The 24663-nt window shown below is 40.5% G+C and overlaps 1 protein-coding gene across 3 annotated transcripts in view; it reads right to left on the bottom strand.

The window, feature by feature from the left end:
• hyal2b (hyaluronidase 2b) overlaps positions 1-24195 on the bottom strand; it is a 35899-nt gene extending 11704 nt beyond the window's left edge. Inside the window, exons 1-4 of one of the 3 annotated variants that reach the window (XM_036559719.1) lie at positions 10907-11163; positions 10419-10492; positions 5020-5616; positions 1669-2032 (exon numbers count right to left, since the gene is read on the bottom strand). In XM_036559719.1, the coding sequence (XP_036415612.1) occupies positions 1669-2032; positions 5020-5591 (936 nt within the window). In that variant the 5' untranslated portion in view covers positions 5592-5616; positions 10419-10492; positions 10907-11163. Of the gene's footprint in view, positions 1-1668; positions 2033-5019; positions 5617-10418; positions 10493-10906; positions 11164-24122 lie in introns of those variants that run through there. The other 2 variants (XM_036559720.1, XM_036559718.1) reach the window with 2 other exon arrangements.
• Positions 24196-24663: the final 468 nt, after the last annotated feature.

The raw sequence follows: 24663 nt of genomic DNA, 5'->3' as shown, positions 1-24663 counted from the left end.
TCACTTCAGTTTATCTGACTCTAATCTGACCCCTCAAATTAACAGAACATGTGTTTTATGATCACACATATTGCTATATGCTTACAATTTACTGCTGAAAGCCAAAAATCTTAGACGCTCTTTGTATTTTTTTATAAAGATAATGTTTACAGAGCAGATCACTGAAGAGACGCCATCTGTTTATAGTTTATAGCCCAGATTTGTGGAAAAATGGGTCGACTTTCAGTAGGAAAAAAAAAATTGTGAGTTCAGCTTCTTTTATTATAAGGGTTTAAATTACATCACCCATCTATTTGACTGGAAAGAAGACAGTTACAGCTCTCATATGACCCCCACCTTTAGAATGTGGCTTATGAAATATGAAAGTTATGAAGAATATGACAAAGTGTGGTTTGGAACCACTGGTGGTCTCAAGGAGTTGAAAAGGTTAAACTAATTTTTCTTTAAACTAAGCTGCAAATAAATCTTAAACTGAAACTTTGCTTGGTTATTTCAGAGCCACTCAGTTCTACCTGATGGAAACTGTTCACCTTCAGTGTTTTGTGCTTATGATAATTTTAATAGACATCAGCGTCACTAATTAATGACTCTATTAAAAGACTGGTTTACCAAGAGAGACACTGGAGTATTTTCACCTAAAATGAGTTAATGAAGCGAGTCTTGTTATAAAAATGATAATAGGACATCAGAGCCATAATTAATCTTTTAGTACTTTTACTTTTGATACTTAAGTACATTTGAAGGCAAATACTTTAGTACTTCTACTCAAGTGGAGGTCTAAAGGGAGGAACTTCTACTTTTACTGCAGTAATATTTTACCTTGGGTGTCTCTACTTTAACTCAAGTACAATAGAATCGCTTTACCCTAACTTTTTTCCTGTAAAGTGGTTTAAACACTTGAAAGGTCTGAGAGATGATGGGTGCTGATATCACAACAAAGGGAGAAAACTGGTGTTTTTCAATCTTTGAGAAAACAAAACAAGTAAACAAGTGAAATGAAGTAGTGAAGCAATAACGAAGATTCTGCACTCTTTCTAGGTCACTTTCTAATCAAATGTGTGACGCTGACCATGTTACGGCCTGTAAAGGTCAGATTCTTTTAAGTCTTATTCTTCCTTTGAAGCTCAAAGTCAGACGACTCTCAGGTGGATCTGATCTACTGATCAGAGGCTTCAGTACAAACGTATGGAGTTCATGCAGCTTGAGGAGCGCACGCTGCACTCTTAAAAAACATGGTTCTTCAAGGGTCCTTTAGTGAGAGAATGGTTCTATATAGACCCATGAACACTCAAAGAACTCTTTGCAAGATTGAAGGGTTCTTCGCATCATGAAAAGGTTCTTCAGATTGGTAGAGAATGTGCTGTAGATGGTTCTATATAGAACCTTTTTGAAAAGGGTTCTATATAGCACCAAAAAAGGGGTTCCACCATTGTTACAAGCCAAAGAATCCTTATTTGGTACTATCTAGAACCCTTTTTGCTAAGAGTGTGTCACTGAAGCAACAGCAGGACACACCACCAAATCTTAAGAAATTCTGAAATTCTACTTTTCACTCAAATTGTTATGAGGATCATGCCTAACAATTAGGTGTGTGTGTGTGTGTGTGTGTGTGTGTGTGTGTGTGTGTGTGTGTGTGTGTGTGTGAATTACGTGAGTGTTCTTTCTCACCTCCGTTAGTGGTATGACTTCGTTAGAGTACGTGGGCCGCGTGTACACGAACACGGGCCGAGCGGTTCCGTTCCCGACAGACGCCAGCCTCATCCCCTCTCTGACCCGGTTCCTCACGAACTGCCTCCTGCTGGTCTGGTCCTTCAGTATCCGGCTCATGTAGATGGAGGGATAGAGAGCCGTGCTCTCCGTCCACAGCCACATCAGCTGGTCGTTGCGGGTCACCTCCACGTCCGGGCAGCGGCCCGTGTAGTTGTCCTGGCTGTTGTGGTAGTTGTGGTTGTAGCAGTCGGGGAACAGGTAAAAACCCCAGAGCTGCTGAGGACGAAGACTCTTCGCCTGACGCAGCGTCTCGGACATGAACCTGCAGGGAGGAGATCGCTTTCATGAAAACGTAACAGTGCGGAGTCCCGTAAGGGTGATATTGATGTTTTAAAAACACACTGATCTAGTGAGTGTGGATGCACAGCTGTACGTCTGATATACGCCTCACTCTCTTCAGAACGTCTCTCATTTATCATCTTCTGTGAAAAATCACTTTCACTGATCAAAACTAAGCACCTGGGTGCAGCCTATCAGAGTAAAGGGGGAGACCGAGGGGACGTGGCTTATGCCACGGACACACCCACTATGGCTTTTTTTCCTGAAGCACTTAATAAATTCTAGGGGTTGTGATTTTTTCAAAACGTTGCATTTGGTGTGGTCTGGTAATTCTTGGTAGTTCATTGTACGGTTAATAGTTTCTGTAGTTCTTCGTTTGGTTTGCTGGGGTTTAGTAAATTTGAGTTCTTGGGATGGTTCGGTAGTTCTTGTTGTAGTACGGTAGCTTCTGGTACGTTATGGTAATTCTAAGTATGGTTTGGTAATTCTTGGTATGGTTTGGCAGTTCTTGGTAAATCTGATGGTTCTTGGTATGGTTTGGTAGTTCTTGGTAAATCTGATGGTTCTTGGTATGGTTTGGCAGTTCTTGGTAAATCTGATGGTTCTTGGTATGGTTTGGTAGTTTTTGGTAAATCTGATGGTTCTTGGTATGATTTGGCAGTTCTTGGTAAATCTGATGGTTCTTGGTATGGTTTGGTAGTTTTTGGTAAATCTGATAGTTCTTGGTATGGTTTGATAGTTTTTGGTAAATCTGATGGTTCTTGGTATGGTTTGGTAGTTTTTGGTAAATCTGATAGTTCTTGGTAAATCTGATAGTTCTTGGTATGGTTTGATAGTTCTTGGTATGGTTTGGTAGTTCTTGGTAAATCTGATAGTTCTTGGTATGGTTTGATAGTTTTTGGTTAACCTGATAGTTCTTGGTAAATCTGATGGTTCTTGGTATGGTTTGGTAGTTTTTGGTAAATCTGATGGTTCTTGGTAAATCTGATAGTTCTTGGTATGGTTTGATAGTTCTTGGTATGGTTTGGTAGTTCTTGGTAAATCTGATAGTTCTTGGTATGGTTTGGTAGGCCTTGGTATGGTTTGGTAGTTCTTGGTAAATCTGATGGTTCTTGGTATGGTTTGGTAGTTCTTGGTAAATCTGATGGTTCTTGGTATGGTTTAGTAGTTCTTGGTAAATCTGATGGTTCTTGGTATGGTTTGGTAGTTCTTGGTAAATCTGATGGTTCTTGGTATGGTTTGGTAGTTCTTGGTAAATCTGATGGTTCTTGGTATGGTTTGGTAGTTTTTGGTTAACCTGATGGTTCTTGGTATGGTTTGGTAGTTTTTGGTTAACCTGATGGTTCTTGGTATGGTTTGGTAGTTCTTGGTAAATCTGATAGTTCTTGGTATGGTTTGGTAGTTCTTGGTAAATCTGATAGTTCTTGGTAAATCTGATAGTTCTTGGTATGGTTTGGTAGTTCTTGGTAAATCTGATGGTTCTTGGTAAAGGGGGGGGGGTCTGATAGTTCTTGGTAAAGGGGGGGGGGTCTGATGGTTCTTGGTATGGTTTGGCAGTTCTTGATAAATCTGATGGTTCTTGGTATGGTTTGGTAGTTTTTGGTAAATCTGATAGTTCTTGGTATGGTTTGATAGTTTTTGGTTAACCTGATAGTTCTTGGTAAATCTGATAGTTCTTGGTATGGTTTGGTAGGCCTTGCTGTAGGTTTGATACATTTCCTGTTTATAGGCTATACATCACTCCTTGTTAATAAAATTTGTAGTATGGATTGGTCTGTTTTGTTAAAGTCTTGTTGTGTTTACAGGCTATAAATCACTTCAAGTTAATAATACTAAAATGTCTAAAGCTTTAATATGGAAACGAGCCTAAAGGTTACTGTTGTGTCTTTTTTTTGTTATTAATGACGTAATCATTATGATGATGTAATTCAGACTTAAAGCCACTGTTCATCAGAAGTCTGCTGCTCGGCTTAATCAGTTTAATAAACACAATAACAAAAAAGATCTACCTGCAACAGAATGTTCTAAAGCGTATCAGGGCTGATTCAGGACATGGACTAATATTATACATTAAAATAAAAAAGAAAACATTGAAAAAACAACTATATGACTTTTGTCCATCTCAAGGCTACAGATGGCACTTTTTTCAGACATTTAAATTGTCCAACCTGACTGACAGTCATGAAATACGGAAACTATTGTACTGAACAATGCTACTATGACTCAGCTCAAACCTAGCAGTCTGCATGATGCTAATAGGTGGGATATAACGTTCCATTACTCTAAGAGCTACATTAGAGCTACATTAGAGCTACATTGAGCTACATTAGCCCCAGTGCAAAGCCAAAGAAGCAGACACCGAAAAATGTCTTGACTTATCAGCTCCACTTGGGGTTCACTCTCAGAAATAAAGGTAGTAAACTGTCACTGGGGCGGTTCCCCTCTTGTCACTGGGGTGGAACCCTCAAGGGTCCATCTCAGTACCTTTAGTCAGGGAACATAACTGAACCATAATCCACTGAAATGATATGTTCTAAGCTGTACTGACTCCACACACCCCGTCTCGTCTCCAGGCTTTTATTTTACTGTTCTGTTTTAAAACATTCGGTTATGAAAAGATACAAATACGAACTTTTCACCTGGAAAAACTTATTTAAGGTTCACAATCAGACCTTAAAACCACTGTTGTACCTTTGAGGGAACATTTACACTGTTTGTACCTTGATGAATGAAACATGTACCTGCACAGAACCTTTATTTCTAATAGTATAAGAGGAAAAGCTGGTTCAACTTGAATTTTTAGCTGAACAGTCGCTGGTGTTTAAATTAAAAACTAAAAATACGCAAATGCATTTTATGCTAAAGTAAAAAAGTCTATAAAAGTTGTCTGAACTCGTTTTGATGGAATGAAACTGTAATATAGTAAAATTAATTTATTTTTGGGTAACTGTAAAAATCACCCAGCCTCACCTGCGGGCGGACAGCTCGAACTCCTGCTGCGCCACTTTGGCCACGTGATCTGGCGTCCAGCTGGGGTTTTTCTCTGAGGTCAGCTGTCGGGATTTGTTCCTGTAGATGTTTTTGGCGTCCCAGTTCCGGATCCAGAGGGGTCTCCACTCCTCCCAGTCCAGGACAGCCAGCCCCTTCGCACTCCTCTCTCTGATGTACTTCTCGATGCCTTTTGGCATTTTGTCCAGGTGCTCTGCGAGGCTGGCCAACTGCGGCAGGCCGCCGTTCACAGGCGTCCCGTCCTGTTTGTAATACGGGTACAGACCCAGGCGGTCCTTGTAGAAGATGGTCAGGTTCTGTCTGACGAAGCCTTCGTTCGGAGACGCCACGATCTGGAACTGGTCCAGCTGTAAGCGGACGCCATACCGCGGGGTGCAATCTTCGGTGGGAGCGTTCCAGGCCAGCAGAAAAGGCTTCTGGGAATAGAGCGGCCACCTGGTGGACCTGAGCTCCTGAGCGTGTGGGCTGGACCACAGAGCGGTCAGACAGAGCAGCCGCATGAAGAGTGAGAGAGACGGAGGGACAGGACCCATTTCTCACACAGGCCACCTCCACGTCCTGTAAACACACACAAACATAAAGAGGTTTAATTCGCTAGGTCAGGACGCAGAGTCATAAATATGGATTATATATGTAATATATATATATATATATATATATATATATTATAAATAAAATAACATATATAAAAACATACGTCTCATGTATTACATGTATAAAATCGTTGTTGAAACAAAACCTCATATCTCCAAAATTGTAACTTCACAGGAGATAAAATATTCTTTTAATGTAAGTTAATGGAACAATTTTTCCCCCATTTATTCTGGAGCATTTCTACAACTCTGTTCATCCTGGAATTTCAACACATTTTTAACTGCAGCTGGTTTTGTCAAATTCTGTATTTTAAAAAAAAATAATAATAAAAACAACAAAAATGGAGACAGAAAGCTTTCTGAGAGCAGCCATATGTCTTTATATCTATAACATGTATATCACACATTATATCTAATAATATGTCCCATATGGTTTACATATGTATGTTTACCTACACACACACACACACACACACACACACCACACACACACACACACACACACCACACACACACACACACACACACACACACACACACACACACACACACACACCACACACACCCACAAACACACGCACACACACCCACACACCACACAGACACACACACACACACACACAAACACACGCACACACACCCACACACCACACAGACACACACACACACACACACACACACACACAACACACACACACACACACACACACACACACACACACACACACACACACACACACACCACACACACACACACACACACACACACACACACCACACACACACACCACACACACCACACACACACACACACACACACACACACACACACCACACACACACACACACACACACACACACACACACACACACAGACACCACACAGACACCACACACACACACACACACAGACACCACACAGACACCACACACACACACACACACAGACACCACACAGACACCACACACACACACACACACACACCACACACACACACACACACACCACACACACACACACACACACACACACACCACACACACACACACACCACACACACACACACACACACACAGACACCACACACACACACACACACAGACACCACACACACACACACAGACACCACACACACACACACAGACACCACACACACACACACCACACCATCTGCATTTACTGTAGACTCACATATCAGATTTCAGAGGCTGCAGCTCAGATTTCTACTATAAAGATTTTATATTGATTCATATGTTTCATATTTCGCTGTTGCTGGAATAAAACATCGTATCTCCAAAATGGTAACTTGTTAAGCAGTACATCCACTAGAGGGCAGACCAGAGTAAAACGTTTCTGACAACAAACTATGTACCAACTACGAAAGAGACGAAAGAGGCAGCGTTGTAGACTGTGGTCTCTGTGAGGTCAGAGAATTCTTTTCACTTATATTACCACTGAGAGAAACTGTCTTCATGTCTTGCATGAATTATTACCTACACTGCCCCCTCACGGCTTCCGGTGGTCCCGCGTTTCGTCCGTATCTGTAAGCTATCCATAACAGTCCTCGGGACGAGTGAATTCAGCTGTACCAGTGTTCACACAGCTCGTGTAATCACTATAGAAAAGCACTGACCAATAGAATGGAGCTCTGGAGAACCCACATATGAGCCTGAGGTCACTAGGTCCAGTGCCCAGCGTGGGCTAGAGGGGTATAAAGCCCCCCAGCATTGGGCTGTGGAGCAGTGGAACTGCATCCTGGAGTGATGGAGCTCCATCCAGTACATTTGGGATGAGTTGGAGATACAGAACTGACCATCCAACATCAGTACCTGACCTCACTAATGCTCAATCAAATCCTCACAGCAATGTTCAACATCTAGAAGCCTTCCCAGAAGAGTAGAGGCTGTTACTGCAGCGCAAACTCACTATTAACACCATTCATTTCAGAAGAAACTCTGGAGGATCAGGAGAGTTTTAGACACACAGTACTGTGCAGAAGTCAGAGACCCCCCTTCATTTATTTAATATCCAGTCCAAAAAGGCCATTAAGCACAAGTTCTGGAGGAGATTAGATATAAGATAATCCACTTGCGTAAGGAAGGAGAGAAATAAGTGAAACTGGAGTTCAAAAACTGATTAAAAGCTACAAAGAAAACGAGACTCCTAACAACCACCTGGAAGACCTGGTCGACCCCAAAACTGCCCCCATCAGATAAACAGCACTTAAAGCTTTCATCTTTGAGAGAGAGGAGAAAATCAAGCTGCTTCAGATCTGAAAACATCCACAGGTGTTTCTGTCCATCCTTCCACTGTGAGAAGACGACTCAGCGCTGTGGGTCTGAAAGGATGTGTAGCTGTTCAAGAAGAACCTCACTGAGAAAAGGAGACGGACACATCAAACAAAGAAGCTGAACGACGGACCGACCACCCCAGAGTCCAGACCTCAACACCATCTGTATTATATTTAGCTGTTGAGGCCTTTGTGTCATTTGCTCTTTTGTTTTCTGCCACTGAGAAATGAGGAACTTGTACTTAGAGGCTGTTTTAATTGGATATTAAATAAACGAAAGGGTGGTCTCTCTTCACTGTATACACAATATACATTCCTGCTAATGTACAACTGAACTCTGGTACTGATTAAAAACACACACAGCGCTCAGCACGTCTTCACAGGTGGGTGTGCACATCTACAGCCCACACATTCCTGCTGTCGGGATGCATTAGCATTACTGTACCACACAGCACCCGGGGGGGGGGCATCAGAGGATGTTTTAGAGGAAACAGATGACCCTCAAGAGCCTGTGCGAGAACTCTGCTGACACACTGCCAGCTTAGCCCTGAACGTGCAGGACACTGCGACCCGTTTCTGACCACATCTACAAATGAACAAAGGATTCATGCCCAGATTAAACAGACTGTACTCAGAAACTTGGTTTAAAGTGACAGTCTGGCAAAAAATCAAATTTGCACAATGTCTTCCCCTCCGCCAAATGTAGATGCAGCCAAGATATCTTTAGTGTGCGATGCTGACTTCTTCAGTTGTGCACTAAATAACTACGCTGTTAGCTAGCTACATCAGCTATCACTGTGGGAACCGAACGTCTGCCTACAACAGTGTTGAGTTGTTAAAGAAAGAAGACCGGCTGTTCGCAACTCAATCATTAACGCTGTCATTCAGAGTGGTTTGGTGTGAAATGGTTCGGATGTCTTTACAGTGTTGGTGATAGGAACCAGGGGTCGCCATGACTACAACACAAATAGACATTTTATTTACTACCCAAAACCACCAGCGAAACTTCTGAGCTTTTACATTGAACACTGATGATGATAAAATAGTCATAAACCTGAAAAAATAAACGTTTTCTCTGGGGAACACTTCGCATCCACCTCGTCGCCATTAACGAGTTTAAAAAATTTAGGCCTTCTTAACTTGTTCACATCTGGAAGCATCTTCACCAACATTTCATGTATTAACATCATCTGAGGGAACTTCGAGGCATTAAGCTCTTCAGACGTCTGGTTCCTATCACCACCACACGTGAACACGCTTGGTGAGTCTATCTAGAATGGTGCATTTCACATCAGACCACTCTGAATGGCTCTGTCTACATCTTAATGATTTCATTCTGAGGATATTTGGGTGGAATTCCCCTAAAGCAATCTCAAACGGACCTGATTAAGTGGTTTCTGGCACTGTGTGACACGCTGTTATCTATCAACATGAGCTAAAAGCTCATGCAAAGCTGGAAACAGAAGCGGCCTGAACTCTGTTTGAATACTGAGTCCAGGTTTATAGATAACAGTGAGTCATACAGTGTCAGAAACCACACAATCAAGTCTATCAGAGATTTCAAGGCAGGTGTGTTATGACTTTGGCACTGTGCTAACTGGTGCATTCATTATGTGTGAGCCACATTAGCCTTGTAGCTCAGCACAATACTATAGTAAAGACGCCAGATGTGTCTTGACTGCATTTGGGGTGGGTGAATACGATATTTCACCAAACTATTCTGTTAATGATGGAGGAGGCTGCAGGTTTTTTGGGGCTTTTTCCTGCGTTACCACACCTGATTCACCTCGTCAGGTATCTGTATGAGTCATTTGTGTGAGCTTATTATAAGAGGATAGTGGCCCCTGCGAAAAAATAAGGTTTTGTTAGACATTCTCATTCAACCACTTCCTGCAGTTTCTCAAATTCATTGAAATATTTCGCATGCAGTGACACGCATGCGGCAGCGCTCAGGAAACTGCAAGGAATTAAAATATTTTCAACATATGCAGTGTGATAGAAGTGTGTCACTGGGTTATGTAAATGGGCGAGTGTGAACTTTCCTGGCACGGCTGGGCTTTGCTTGCATTTGCTAAGACAGGTAGAAGAACAAAAACCTAATAAATGTGAGTTTTCTGTTTGTTTTTTTGTTTAATCTTTTGTTGTGTTAGGTGTCCATGTTAATACTGTGTATATACTCCATGTGTGCACAAAATAATTTATGCATGCATGCGCCTAAAGCAAATATACAGAGTAAAAAACAAATAAAAAAGAAAATAAACCATCTAAACCCAACCTAAATGGCACTAGATGAGTTGGGCAGCTCATTTTCGTCCATTTTTCCAGATACAGCAGCTGTGTAATCCAAGATAAAGTGTTATTGTTAACTAGAAGAGCACTGTTGGCTACTTTTATGGAAGAAAATGTCAATGTTTTTCCAAATTTCTCTGTGGACCTCACTTCTGCAGTGCACTGTTTGCAGGATTTTTATATTTACCCTTTTTTGACCTGTACAGTGGCCACTGAGCCTGTCCTTGGTCAGCTTGGTCAGACTCTGCTTCTGCTTCCTATCTACGAAGGTTAAAATACAACCTGCTGATTAATATTCATTACTTAGAGGTTTACAGCAGTAAATCCATCTAGTGCATGTTTCCATGCCGTTTAGTACTTTTCTGTAACTCCACAGATCAACTAAACTGATTCCAGCTTCTTTTTCGCCAGCTTCTTCCTCGAATTTTCCCGTTCCACCTTAAATCGCGCAGCAGTCATTATAACGCCTCAGGCGCCAGAACGTTACAGCTGCACGATTTAAGGTGGAACGGGAAAATTCGAACAAGAAGCTGGCGAACAAGACTTCAGCTTCGTCACAGATCAGCTGTGAGGACGAGGAACTTTGCTCAAGTTCCTCTAACAGCACACAGCTCTCAAAAATCAGACTTTAGCGAAATTAGCTGCCATTTCACAAATAAAAAGTGAAAAACTGACCCCAAGAAGACGTTGAGCGTCCCGCCTCAGGAGACCGGCTTATTCCACTCGGATCTTTCACAAACTAAACCGAAGCAGACTCGCTCCATCACTGCCGAAGTCACTTTTCATAAACTTAAGAGGCACCTGGGTTGAATTTAAACTAAAATTAGACGTTTTTGAGCTGCACTTTTCGTATATTTGGACTTTTTCCCCCTCACGAAATGTCCACAACCCCCTGCTCGAGCAACGTTTCACTCGCTGAGTGAATGTGCTGAGGATTCGGCCTCGGATCGGTCCATTATTTAGTGAAGGAGGGGGGACCTGTTTGACAAACAAAATATTAACTACTTACTAAAACAGGGAACACACAGTTAAACTCTGTAAATATTAATATTACTTTGGATAATCAGCTACTATGCATTTCAGTCCTTAGTTATATTGTCAGCGCTACAATAAAGCAGCGGACATATTTCTGTGACACCCCTATTTTACTCCTTCCACTCGAGTGGTTGGGTCAGTTGATTTCTCTGCTGGGGAGAAGACGGTGAGCAACAGAAGCTCACAGCTGGATCAGGTTTCAGCACGAATTCAAGATGTTTTTGTGTTTGTCACAAATTCATTTCTTCCCTCGTCGCTTTTCCCCTTTCTGTTGCAACATCTGACAAAAAGTAGTAGAGACTGTTGAGACGTTTCTCAAAAACAAGCATAACACAAAGATTATATGCGGTTCTCTAGTAAAGGGAATGGCTCTGTTTAGAACCACGAGTTCTGTAAAAACCATTTCATGCTCAAATGGTTCTTTGCAAGGTGAAATGGTTCTTCAGATTGAAGGAGAACGTGCTGTATATGAAAATGGTTCTATATAGCACCAAAAGCGTTCCTCTATTCTACAAGTTTGACATCGTAACAATAGAAGAACCCTTTTTTGGGTTTAAACAGAACAATGTTTATAGGTGTTTATATATAATGTTTATTATGTAGAACCATGTACAAATATGATGGAGAGTGTGTTGTATATGGTTCTGTGCAGAACTATATTGAAAATGGTTCTATATGGCACCAAAGAGGGTTCTTCTATTGTTACGAGGCCAAGCTTGTATAGAATAGAACCCTTTTCACAAAGGTGCTATTCAGAACCATATGCAACACATATACACACACACACACATGTGCTGGAGCCTATCCCAGCAGTCATTGGCCGGAAGACAGGAAACACCCTGGACAGGCCGCCTGTCCATCGCAGGGCACTATATGCAACACATTCTCCATCAATTTGAAGAACCATTTCCCCAGAACCTTTTAAGCCTGAAATGGTCCTACACACTTAAACATGGTTCTTCAAGGGTTCTTTAGTAAAGAAAATAGTTCTATATAGAACCATGAACACTCAAAGAACCTTTTGCATGATTAAAGGGTTCTTTGTATTGTCAAAGGGTTCTTCAGACTGATGGGGAATGTGCTGGTGGTTCTATACAGAATCTTTTTGAACAGGTTGCTATATGGCACCAAAAAGGGTTGCTCTATTGGTACAAGCTTGATGTCATAACAATAGAAGAACCTTTTTTGGTGTTATGTAGAACCCTTTTCAAAAAGGTGCTATATAGAACCACATACGATACATTCTCCATCAATCTGAAGAACGCTTTCACCATGCAAAGAACCCTTTAAGCATGCACATGGTTCTTTGAATGTTCATGGTTCGATATAGAACCATTACCTTTACTAAAGAACCCTTAAAGAACCATCTTTTTAAGAGTGTAGTTCCAAAGCTGTTTCACAATAGATTAACTAACACCGCTGCTTTGCCTCAATGCCACAATTATCAGCCTGTTATAAAGGTTATTATCCAGTTATAAACCAGGTGAAGGGGAATTCCACCCATTTTTCAAAATTTCTACATAATTCAAACTTTAACATGTAGACAAAGTCGTTCAGAGTGGTTTGACATGAAATGCTTTGTCCTAGGGAAACTTCCCAACCCAGAACTTTTTACAGTGTTGGTGATAGGAACCAGACATCACAATGACTACAACACAAATATAGACATTTTATTTACTATCTAAAACCACCAGTGAACCTACACGAGTCTTCTGAGTTTATATGGTACGTTGATCATGGAAATATAATGGTAATTCTAAAGAAATAACTTTTTTTTGGGACTATTTTGCCTCAGAGCGCCCTGCATGTATCCCTCCTCCATGAATAGATAAAAATAAATGGATTAAAATACATTTCAGACCACAAAACTATCATAAAACAGTGTCTCAGCCATCAGGTAGTGAATTCATAACCATGTCATGTAGTAACTTTCTGTGAGGGGGCTTTTAGAGGTGGACATCTGGTTCCTATCACCACCACTGTGAACAATTCTGACCCACTCTCTTTACATTTGAACCGTTTATTTATGCAGAAATTTAGAAAAATTAGTGGAATTCCCCTTCAAGTACCTATTCGTTATTGAAAAAAGAAATTGCTGCTCTGCCTGGCAGACACATATAAGCCTCTATAGAGGAATCATATCCTGAAAATATCTGGATCAAACTGCTTTCTTTGCTTTCTGCACTCTTAGAAGAACAGAAAGTGTGGCTGAAATGTGAAGCGCGTGCAAGGCACCCTTTCCTTGTGGTCACTGGTGAGAAACCACAAGCGGTTATTAACAAGAAGCTGAGAAATTTCCCCAGTTGTGACGTAGATTCTGGGTTTTTATTTAGAATACACCCACTATGTGTGAGAAATTTGCATATCCTCGCTTCTAATGAATGAATACCATCCACTCATGCAGTGAAGAGCTTGAGACAGCAGGAGAAACAAGTGCCAGTCCTTTGTTTACAGCAATGACGCTGCGTTTGTTCTGTGGTAAAGTGAAGCAAGAGAGAGACAGAGAGCATTTCTCAATTTCATACAAATGAGAAGCGGGTTTGCTGGGCAGCAGCCAATTAGATCGTTGAAGTGTGCTGCAGTGTGTTTTGTCATGCATCACAATTCAAACTGAAATGTGTGCTGTGAAGATGGAGGAGAAATCAGAGAGACTTTTACTTTGGTTTTCATTTTTCACAACTATATTCCAGTTTTTCCTAAACACAGAGCTGTGCCTGGAAAGTAGGGCACCGATCATGATTTTTATGGTTTCTTTGGATCCCGATTTCTTTGTAAATTAGCTGATGGATGATTTTTTTGGCCGATTTTTTTAGCCTGTTTTTCTCAGCTAACGCTTTGTGGGCTAAATAAACACATTTATACATTTCCAGCACTTTTATTAATGTAATCAACATGATTTGCTCTTTAATGGGCCAAAACTGGCATTAATGTTTCAGTATTAAGGAGAAATCTTTAGATAGCGAGAATAAACAGGAAAATCAGTCACAGGCAGACAGTTAGGTGAACGATGAGAACTGTTCATGATTAACAGCGGACACTGAGTGCATTTACATGCACCCTATAATCCAGTCATAATCAGATTTCTGCAGTTTTCTGATTATTCTTTGTGTAAACAGCATAATCTGATTTCTTAGATCTGATTAAGGCCTAGAAAGCTGATAAAGAAATCTGATAAAGAGAGCTGGATGTGAGCTCAGTAATGGGGTTTTTCAGTGCATGTGAACTCTTACTCTGATTTCTTTCGTTTCTCTCAGCCTGAAAACAGAGCGCTGTCCTGGTAACAGCAAGCAGCGTTTAGCACAGAACCCACAAAACGCCTACAAAACGCTTTTGGAGCGAAGCTGAAACCGACCACACACTCGACGAAATAAAGGATTTGAATATTCTTCATCTTCTAGATGATGTATGTTCATATTTTCAGGTAAAGCAGCGCGATGTTAAAAAAAGCCACAGCATAAAGTTTGCGCCACCCCTTCTTCTGTGAGTTTATTGGCTGGTTGCAAAGCAGAAATCCGATTACTGCCTGACTACTGCCTGTAAACCTGGAGTATCCCCATTATCTGATTACCCAAGAGCATGAAAACACACCGAACCAGTTACTGACACAATCTGATTTTCTGCAGTTATCAGATTAATACATGCATGTAAACACACTGAACCAGTTACTGACACAATCTGATTTTCTGCAGTTATCAGATTATTAAGTGTAAACGCACTGAACCAGTTACTGACACAATCTGATTTTCTGCAGTTATCAGATTATTAAGTGTAAACACACTGAGCCAGTTACTGACACAATCTGATTTTCTGCAGTTATCAGATTATTAAGTGTAAACACACTGAGCCAGTTACTGACACAATCTGATTTTCTGCAGTTATCAGATTATTAAGTGTAAACACACTGAACCAGTTACTGACACAATCTGATTTTCTGCAGTTATCAGATTAATACATGCATGTAAACACACTGAACCAGTTACTGACACAATCTGATTTTCTGCAGTTATCAGATTATTAAGTGTAAACGCACTGAACCAGTTACTGACACAATCTGATTTTCTGCAGTTATCAGATTATTAAGTGTAAACACACTGAGCCAGTTACTGACACAATCTGATTTTCTGCAGTAATCAGATTATTACATGCATGTGAACACACTGAGCCAGTTACTGACACAATCTGATTTTCTGCAGTTATCAGATTATTAAGTGTAAACGCACTGAACCAGTTACTGACACAATCTGATTTTCTGCAGTTATCAGATTACTCAGTGTAAACACACTGAACCAGTTACTGACACAATCCGATTTTCTGCAGTTATCAGATTATTACCTGCATGTAAACACACTGAACCAGTTACTGACACAATCTGATTTTCTGCAGTTATCAGATTATTAAGTGTAAACGCACTGAACCAGTTACTGACACAATCTGATTTTCTGCAGTTATCAGATTATTAAGTGTAAACACACTGAGCCAGTTACTGACACAATCTGATTTTCTGCAGTTATCAGATTATTACATGCATGTGAACACACTGAACCAGTTACTGACACAATCTGATTTTCTGCAGTTATCAGATTATTAAGTGTAAACACACTGAACCAGTTACTGACACAATCTGATTTTCTGCAGTTATCAGATTATTACATGCAAACGCACTGAACCAGTTACTGACACAATCTGATTTTCTGCAGTTATCAGATTATTAAGTGTAAACGCACTGAGCCAGTTACTGACACGATCTGATTTTCTGCAGTTATCAGATTATTAACTACATGTAAACACACTCACTGACTGATGACTGACTTTTGCAGTCTACCTCTTTATGTCTAGACCTCTTGTGCTTTGGTTACCCAGTGAAGGCAGTTTCGAGACCTCCAGAACATTAGCAGGGCTCTCGTTTGCCTAAGCTAACATCAGGCTAACACTGATCAACCCTATCAGACAGAGATATGTAGCTGTTACTGACATTTGGTGGACTAGCACATTAACGGTACATATAGGATCTTTATAAATGTTTACATACTATGTCAAACGTTTAATAATGATGAAATAATAATAATAGTAATGATGAAAAATCATTTTTATACAATGTAGGGCCTTTAAAGCAGCTTTAAGATGACATGAAAGAACACAGTTTAACCAAAAATATTACACAAAATCCAATTTTCCAATTTTCTGAGAGTTTAGCTGAACAAGAGGTGAGGAACTCGAACGGCTGCTTCAGCATCTTAAAATACAGTATTACTTCATGTTCTGTGGGAGCTGCCGTGTTGAAATGGTGTCACAGAAGTCAGAGCCCTTGAGAAGTTGCAAAATGATGAGTTGGACACTTAGGTGGGTTTTTCCACTCAGAAGTCGGAAACTTTGCAGTTCCGAATTGGGGAACGCAGCCAGAGAGGCCCCGAACAGGATAACGGGAGCGTTTATTATTAAAAGTAGAGAGAAAGTGATTTAAGTGAAACGAGAAGCTACAATATATGGGCTTTTTGACCTGTGCGAGTCAGGCAGTCAGCTGAGCAGGCCTGTGGAGACTCTTCCTGTGGGGCCGGGGGGGTCTCGGCTGTGCTGAATCACCTGACGCTGATGACATCCTCATGAATGGAACGCTCTGAAGGCTGCAGAGTAAGTTATTTCCTTCAGGCCTTCAGCCTCGACCCCCACACAGCACCACAGCACCACACATTTTAGCCCTCAGGCCTTCCTCTAACTCCAGCACGTACAGGGAGGTCAGTTATTATCACGAGCTGCTTTTAATCGCCTATGCAAAATTGACCAGTGAGGCCTCTGTGATCACATGAAAGCAGTCCACTTTGCGCCAATTACATCTCAAACCTTTGGTTTCTGGAGAAAAGCTTGTATGAGTCAGACTAACTAAGGATTTCTGTTCTAAACCGTGTCTGCTAAACGACTCGTGTCCAATTGGAAAGCCACAGTTAAGACATAAACGTCTCCTCTGCATGTGTGACAGCAAAACTACAATCTAATAGAGTTTGTGCAGCTGGCTTTGCAGCCATTAAAGCAACAGTTCCTTTGAACAAATATATTAATTTCTGCATATGTAAATCATTAAGATGAAAACAGAGTCATTCAGAGTGCTTTGATGCTCTATTCAAGAGTAAATTATCAAAGCAGAACTGTTCACAGTGATAGGAACCAGACGTCCACCTCTAAAAGCTCCCTCACAGAAAGTTATTACATGAAATGGTGCCTGATGTCTGAGGACATTGTTTTGTGATAGTTATAGATAATGTGTTAGCTCAAGCTTATCTTTGAATAAGTTTTCTGCTAACAGATTGGACTTATCACCGGGAGACTGCAAGTTCGATTGCCGGCGATGCCACAGCCATCCGTAACTGGGAGTCCAAGACAGCATAATTGTTGTTGCTGACATTTTGCTAGATTGCTATATTAAAAGTACAGGGTGATTCAAAAAGATTCATCCGATTTCAAAGCGCCATATTTTTACAATTGTGCAGCATCTAGGAACCAATCACAATCTAACTGTAAGAGGGGGTCATAGAGTTTCTGACTGTCAGTGGAAGATGGCTCCCTTCAGTCTGAGAGGAGATGAGACCCCTGAGCAGAAAGCGTTCTGCGTTCTCCACTTCAATAAGAGTGAATCCGTCATAACTGTGCAGTGTGATTTTCGTGGGCAGTGAAGCTCCAACAGCTCAGAGCATTCGGCGTTGGTTCCACAACACTGGATGATCTCCAAAATCGCACTGAAAGAGCCGTGAGTGCAGCGACACCCGACAGGCTCAATCCAGTATGGGATGAATTTGACTATGGTGTTGATGTTGTCTGTACAGCTGGAGGAGGTTCAGACTGAGACCTTGTACAATTACATAATAAACTTTATGCTCATTTAAACCCTTTACAGTTTACTGCATTGTTCTGTAATGATTTACAAGGGAAATAAATGATACTGAGATCAGATGAATGTTTTTGAATCACCCTATAGTTACTAAACTAATTCACGAAACTAAACTAACTAAAGTTGACTAACTAAATAACTAAAGAAAGGAAGGTAGGAAAAATAAATACATTTCACTGTTAGTGGAAAATGAGCGATGATTAGTGGAATTTTGTCTAATTCTGTGCTTAAACGCCGATGGGCCGCCCAGAAATCACTCAGCAAAACGCAAGTGGACCGCCAGCTTCGCCATCAGTAGGCCAACAGAGGCCCACTGTCCTCTTGCTATCAGGGATCACTCAGCACTGCTGGCCGACACGGACATCTGTTAGCTAATGTTACAGAATTAGCAGTTAGTGTCCTCCTCCAAGCATGTTAAGCTCCAATGATGTGGCTTTAGCAGCAGTTTGTAAACGGCTTGGTAGCACTGTGTGACTGGCGGAAGCCCAGCTAACAGGGCGAACTGGAAATTATGAAATTCGGGGGTAAAAAAAACAATCCATTCATGTCAGAGAGGTACATAGTGAGTACGATAAGGCAAAATAGTCCTGGAAATGTATTGTCCCTGGTAGCAAGAGGATAGTGGGCCACTGTTGGCCCGCTGATGGCAAAGCTGGTGGTCTACTGGCATTTTGCTCAGTGTTTTCTGGGCGGCCCATCAGTGATTCAGCAGAGTATTAGACAAAATCCCACTTATCATCACTCATTGTCCACTCACAATCCAATGTTTTCCTTCCTTCCTTCTTTAGTTACACTTTGTAAATTAGTTTAGTGAATAATTTTAATCCAGCACAGAGTCAGCAACAACATTTTCTATAAAATCATTTTTTATCAGGACTAGTCATTATTTTTTAAGTTTATTTTCCAAAATAAAAGTCTCTGTGTATTTAAAATCTGTTTGAGAAGATTAAAAACTAGTTAGAGTTTGTTTGCAGGACAGTAATTTGGGCGGTCCGAGGGCAGAGCAGCAGTGGTCAGTTGGATGCCGACCCTATTAAGCTAGCGGACCGATATATGCTCGCTATCAGGGTAGTCGTGGCGACCCCTGGTTCCTTCACCACCACTGTAAAGAAATCTGAACCATTTCAAACCAGACTGCTCTGAATCTCTCTCACACACTGAATCTCACACACTGAATTATGCAGAATTTTATTTTTAAATTCCCCTTTAGCTACTTCCCCAACCATGTTGACTAGTGTTGATTACGTCTTAAAAATAAAGAGGATTAGGGTTAAACACCTTAGCTAGTAGCCTAAGCTAACACATGACTAGAAAACACTATTAGTTTCAAAGGTAATTAAGTATTTACATCAGGCATTTTAACTGAAACAGTTTATTTTCACTACTAAACTTAGACCTTGTGTTAAATTTTAGCCACTACACCAACACTTTAGCTTGCTAGGTAGCTAGCTCACTAGCTGGCTAACTTCTGTTCAAAATGGGTTTTTTTCACACAAGCTGGGGCTCTTTGTCCAGCCTGGATGTCATTCCAAACCATGTGGAGCTGTTCAGTGTCTCTAATAGACCTGATTATGCGGTTTCTGACTCAGTATGACTCACTGTAATCTATAAACATGGACTGAAGTGGAGGCTGCAGAACAGCTGCTGCTACCGTTTTTAGCTACGCAACACACTTTGGTCCATTTTCATAGATAACAGTGAGTCAAACAGTGTCAGAAACCACAGAGTCTAGAATTCAGGCACCAAACATGACACGGTTGATCGACGACATGAGAGGTACAGAGAAAATGAAGCAATTTAGATTTTTTACCAAACTATCGCTTTAATAGAGGTGCCACCGGCAGCTTCGGGCCAAAAGGTCAGCTTTTGAAGTTTGAACAGGCCAAAGAGCAGGAAACCTGCACACTGTAGAGCGCAGATATAAAGAGACTTCAAAGTGCGTCAACGTGTTCCTCAGAACCAAATCGCTGCGGTCATTACGAGGGCTATTCGAGTGTTTGTGGAAACTGTCCACAGCTGCTGGAGGGAGAAGTTCCACGTTCTGGCCTGGTCTGCGCACTTCAGCCTCCTTCACTTCAAACAAAGACGCTGTCAAATGGAACCGAGGCTGATCTTGAGTGACTCAGTCAGATATTTATTTATTCAAATAAAACGTCCCTAAAAAACATCGTGACTCTGTAGAACTGACAGCTGTATGAACTGAAACGGAACATTCCTCAGCACTCTGAAAACAGATGGTACACAAATGGTTCTATACAGAACCGTGAGAACCGCTTGCATGCTTAAAGCGTTCTTCAGATTGGTGGAGAATGTGTTCTGTATAGAACTACATATGGTTCTGTATAGTACCAAAAATGGTTCTTCTGTTGTTACAATGCCAAGCTTGTATAGAATAGAACCCTTTTTGGTGCCATATAGAACCATCTTCAAAAAGGTGCTACATATAGAACCATATACAACATATTCTCCATCAACCATGCAAAGAACCGTTTACGCATGAAATGGTTCTACACACTTAAACATGATGATTCTTCAGGGGTTCTTCAGTAAAGAAAATGGATCTATATAGAACCATGAACACTCAAATAACCCTTTGCCTTATTAAAGGGTTATTTGTGTTGTGAAAGCGTTCTTCAGATTGATGGAGAATGTGCTGTAGATGGCTCTATATAGAACCTTATTGAAGATGGTTCTATATGACACCAAAAAGGGTTCTTCTTTTGTTACGATGCCAAGCTTGTATAGAATAGAACCTTCTTTGGTGCTATATAGAACCATATACAACACATTCTCCATCAATTTCACCATGCAAAGAACCATTTAGGCATGAAAAGGTTCTACACACTTAAATATGATGGTTCTTCAAGGGTTCTAAAGAAAACTGTTGTTACAAGCTTGACATTGTAACAATAGAAGAACGCTTTTGGGTGTTTTTCAAAAAGGTTCTTTATAAAACATACTCCATCAATTCTTTTCATGATGCAAAGAACCCTTTAACCATTCTTTGAGTGTTTGTGGTTCTATATAGAGCCATTTTCTTTACTAAAGAACCCTTGAATAACCATTCTTTTTAAGAGTCTATATAGCACCAAAATGGGTTCTGCTTGCATGATTATGTCAAACTTGTACCCATAGAAGAACAACTTTTTGGGGTTGTTGCTTTATAGAACCTTATACAGCACATTCTCCCTCAATCTGAAGAACGATTTCACCATGCACAGAACCATTTAAGCATGCAAATGGTTCTTTGAGTGTTCTATACAGAACCGTTTATCTTCACTACAAGAACCCTTAAAGAGCCATCTTTTAAGAGTGAGGTCCTGAGAGAAAATGCACATCACATTATATGTTGTAATATGTATAAAAGTGTTCTAGATAATAATGTAATAATGTATGTAATATACAGTTTGTTAATGTAATGAGAATTTCAGTAATGTTGGATTATTTCTGGTTCAGTCATCATGAAATTCATGTTTTCATTTTGTTTTACTTGGGAAACTCATGTACCATGCATGTTACCAACTCACTGTACCAAGAAATATGAATTTTTAATCTGCAAATTCAAATGATGGTTACAAGGAAAAATATGCAATCAGTCCCAAAGCATTTCCATGTAAGACAAACATACATTTTCACAGTAAAGCAAATATTCAAAGATACCTGTACAGTCAGCTTTAACCCATTCATGCCCATCTCAGTTTAGTATGAGGAAAAACTTCCCCTGATTGGTTTAAATGAATGAAATTTTAAATAGTTATGCCTCAGATGCACCTTGAACAGTATAAATTTTTTTTTGATTACACAACTTTACATAAATTTGATCCTGCTGAATTAAAATTATACAATTTGATATCAAAACGGTTTGATACATGATTTGATCTGGTTTTAGAAATGCACACTCAAAAAAATATGGACCAAACTAAAAATTCCAGATAAGGACTAGTTAGAAGTTAGAATGGTGCATGATTACCATACAGAAGACTTAGGCCTAATCCCATTCCTCATTTTAAACCCTACCTCTTGATTTCGAGTGTCACTCACCCTCCATTCACCCCTCATTGCTCACTAGCAGCTCAGCACAGAGTCACAGCATTCCACACACAGACAGACGACAGAGTCCTGGTGCCTCTGCGGCTCTTCTGCTGAATAAAACTTATTCTCTACACCCGTAAAAAAGATGGTTCTTCAAGAGTTCTTTAGTAAACAAAATGGTTCTATATAGAACCATGACCAATCAAAGAACCCTTTGCCTTATTAACAGGTTCTTTGCATTATGAAAGCGTTCTTCAGATTGATGGAGAATGTGCTGTAGACGGATCTATGTAGAACCTTATTGAAAATGGTTCTATGTGGCACCAAAAAGGGTTCTTCTATTGTTATGACACCAAGCTTGTATAGAATAGAACCTTCTTTGGTGCTATATAGAACCATTTTCAGAAAGGTGCTATACACAACCATCTACAGCACATTGTCCATCAATCTGAAGAGCCATTTCACCATGCAAAGAACCATTTAGGCATGAAAAGGTTCTACACACTTAAACATGATGGTTCTTCAAGGGTTCTTTATTAATGAAAATGGATCTATATAGAACCATGAACACTCAAAGAACACTTTGCCTTATTAACAGGTTCTTTGCATTATGAAAGCATTCTTCAGATTGATGGGGAATGTGCTGTAGATGGTTCTATGTAGAACCTTATTGAAACGGGTCCTATATAGCACCAAAAAGGGTTCACCCTTTTTTGATACTTTATAGAACCCTTTTAGCTAAGAGTGTAGTTATAGCTATTTATCTGGACAATAGCTATGTTTTTGGTTGTAAACACTTTATAACATTACAATAAAGCAGTAAAAAGCAAAGAGAATCTCTTATTCATAAATGGATTTGTTCAAATCTATCAGCAGCAGCAGATTTCATATAATGAAGTATTGATTAGATGAACCAGGTTGTGGATGGTAACTGTAAATGCTGTTCTTCGTTGAGGAAATACTTAAACAAAAACACCAACATACATAAAATCACTACTTACTGTATTAATGTTTTTTTGTGTTTGTTCTAATGTTAGTGGTTTTTGAGCACATACACACTTCCTGCCCACATAAACAGCTCTTTAATCCTCCTTCTGCTATCTAAAACATACTAGGTAAGTTTAATAAGTAGTGATTTTATGTATGTCAGTGTTTTTTTTTAACCCCTTGTGTGGTGTTCAGGGTCTGTGGGACCCATTTTCACTGTTAACCAAAAGAAAAAATGATGATTTATTACTATTTCAACCTCAGATTCTTGGCTTTTGCTCATTTTCTGTGAAGAACATATAAAATAACCCATTTTCAGTGTCTTCACTCTGTTCACCCCCCACACATTTATATTCCACATGTGGTGTTGGGCTGAACCCGCGGGGAGTAAAAGTGTGGATGTGCTGTGTCCTTCACTCTGTTCTCCTCCTACATGGCCTGCTGTTAGTGTGTGTGTGTGTGTATGTGTTTGTATATGTGTGTGTGTGTGTGTGTGAGGGTGGACAACATGGACAGGCTGCTGACTGGCTACAGCTGCTGAAGGAGAACCCTATGCTGGACACTTGTGATATTTTAAACATCTGGTATTTTTACATTAATTGTTATGGCTGTATTGATCTAAAAACAATAATGCAGTGGGTCCAACAGACCACTGAGTAACAAACACATCAACACCACACAAGGGTTAAAGATCCAAAGCTCTGCTCAAAAGACAAAGACCAGCATTTACAGTTATCATCCAAAACCTGCTTCATCTAATCAATACTTCAATACTTCATTCTAATGTTATACAGTGTTTTACAACCACAAATATGGCTGTTCTATATAAAGAAAAACATAACTACAGAAAAATGAGTGAAAGGCAGCAAACAGGAAAGTCAGAGCACTGTTGCTCCCAATATTAATACATTCGATTTTCATAAAAGAGCATGAAGATCACAGTGAAAGCGTACTCACCAAACTGTACTGACCAAATGACCTGCAGCAACCAGAGACAACGATGGCTCTGCACCTGTTACTACAGACACAGAGCTGAGAGAGAGAGAGAGAGAGAGAGAGAGAGAGAGAGAGAGAGAGAGAGAGAGAGAGAGCGCTGTCAGTACAGCTATCAGAGAGAGAGAGAGAGAGAGAGAGAGAGAGAGAGAGAGAGAGCTGTCAGTACAGCTATCAGAGAGAGAGAGAGAGAGAGAGAGAAACGAGAGAGAGAGAGAGAGAACTGTCAGTACAGCTATCAAAAAGAGGGAGAGAGAGAGTGTGTGTGTGAGAGAGAGAGCTGTCAGTACAGCTATCAGAGAGAGAGAGAGAGAGAAAGAGAGAGAGAGAACTGTCAGTACAGCTATCAAAAAGAAGGAGAGAGAGAGTGTGTGTGTGTGAGAGAGAGAGAGAGCTGTCAGTACAGCTATCAGAGAGACAGAGGGAGAGAGAGAGAGACAGAGAGCAAGTGACAGAGGGAGAAAGAGAGAGAGTGAGAGAGAGAGAGAGAGAGAGTGTGTGTGTG

This window comes from Colossoma macropomum, unplaced genomic scaffold (assembly GCF_904425465.1).
Source record: "Colossoma macropomum unplaced genomic scaffold, Colossoma_macropomum, whole genome shotgun sequence".
Taxonomy (NCBI): domain Eukaryota; kingdom Metazoa; phylum Chordata; class Actinopteri; order Characiformes; family Serrasalmidae; genus Colossoma; species Colossoma macropomum.
Note: the sequence above shows the minus strand (reverse complement) of the source record. Positions and strands in the feature narration are given on the sequence as shown.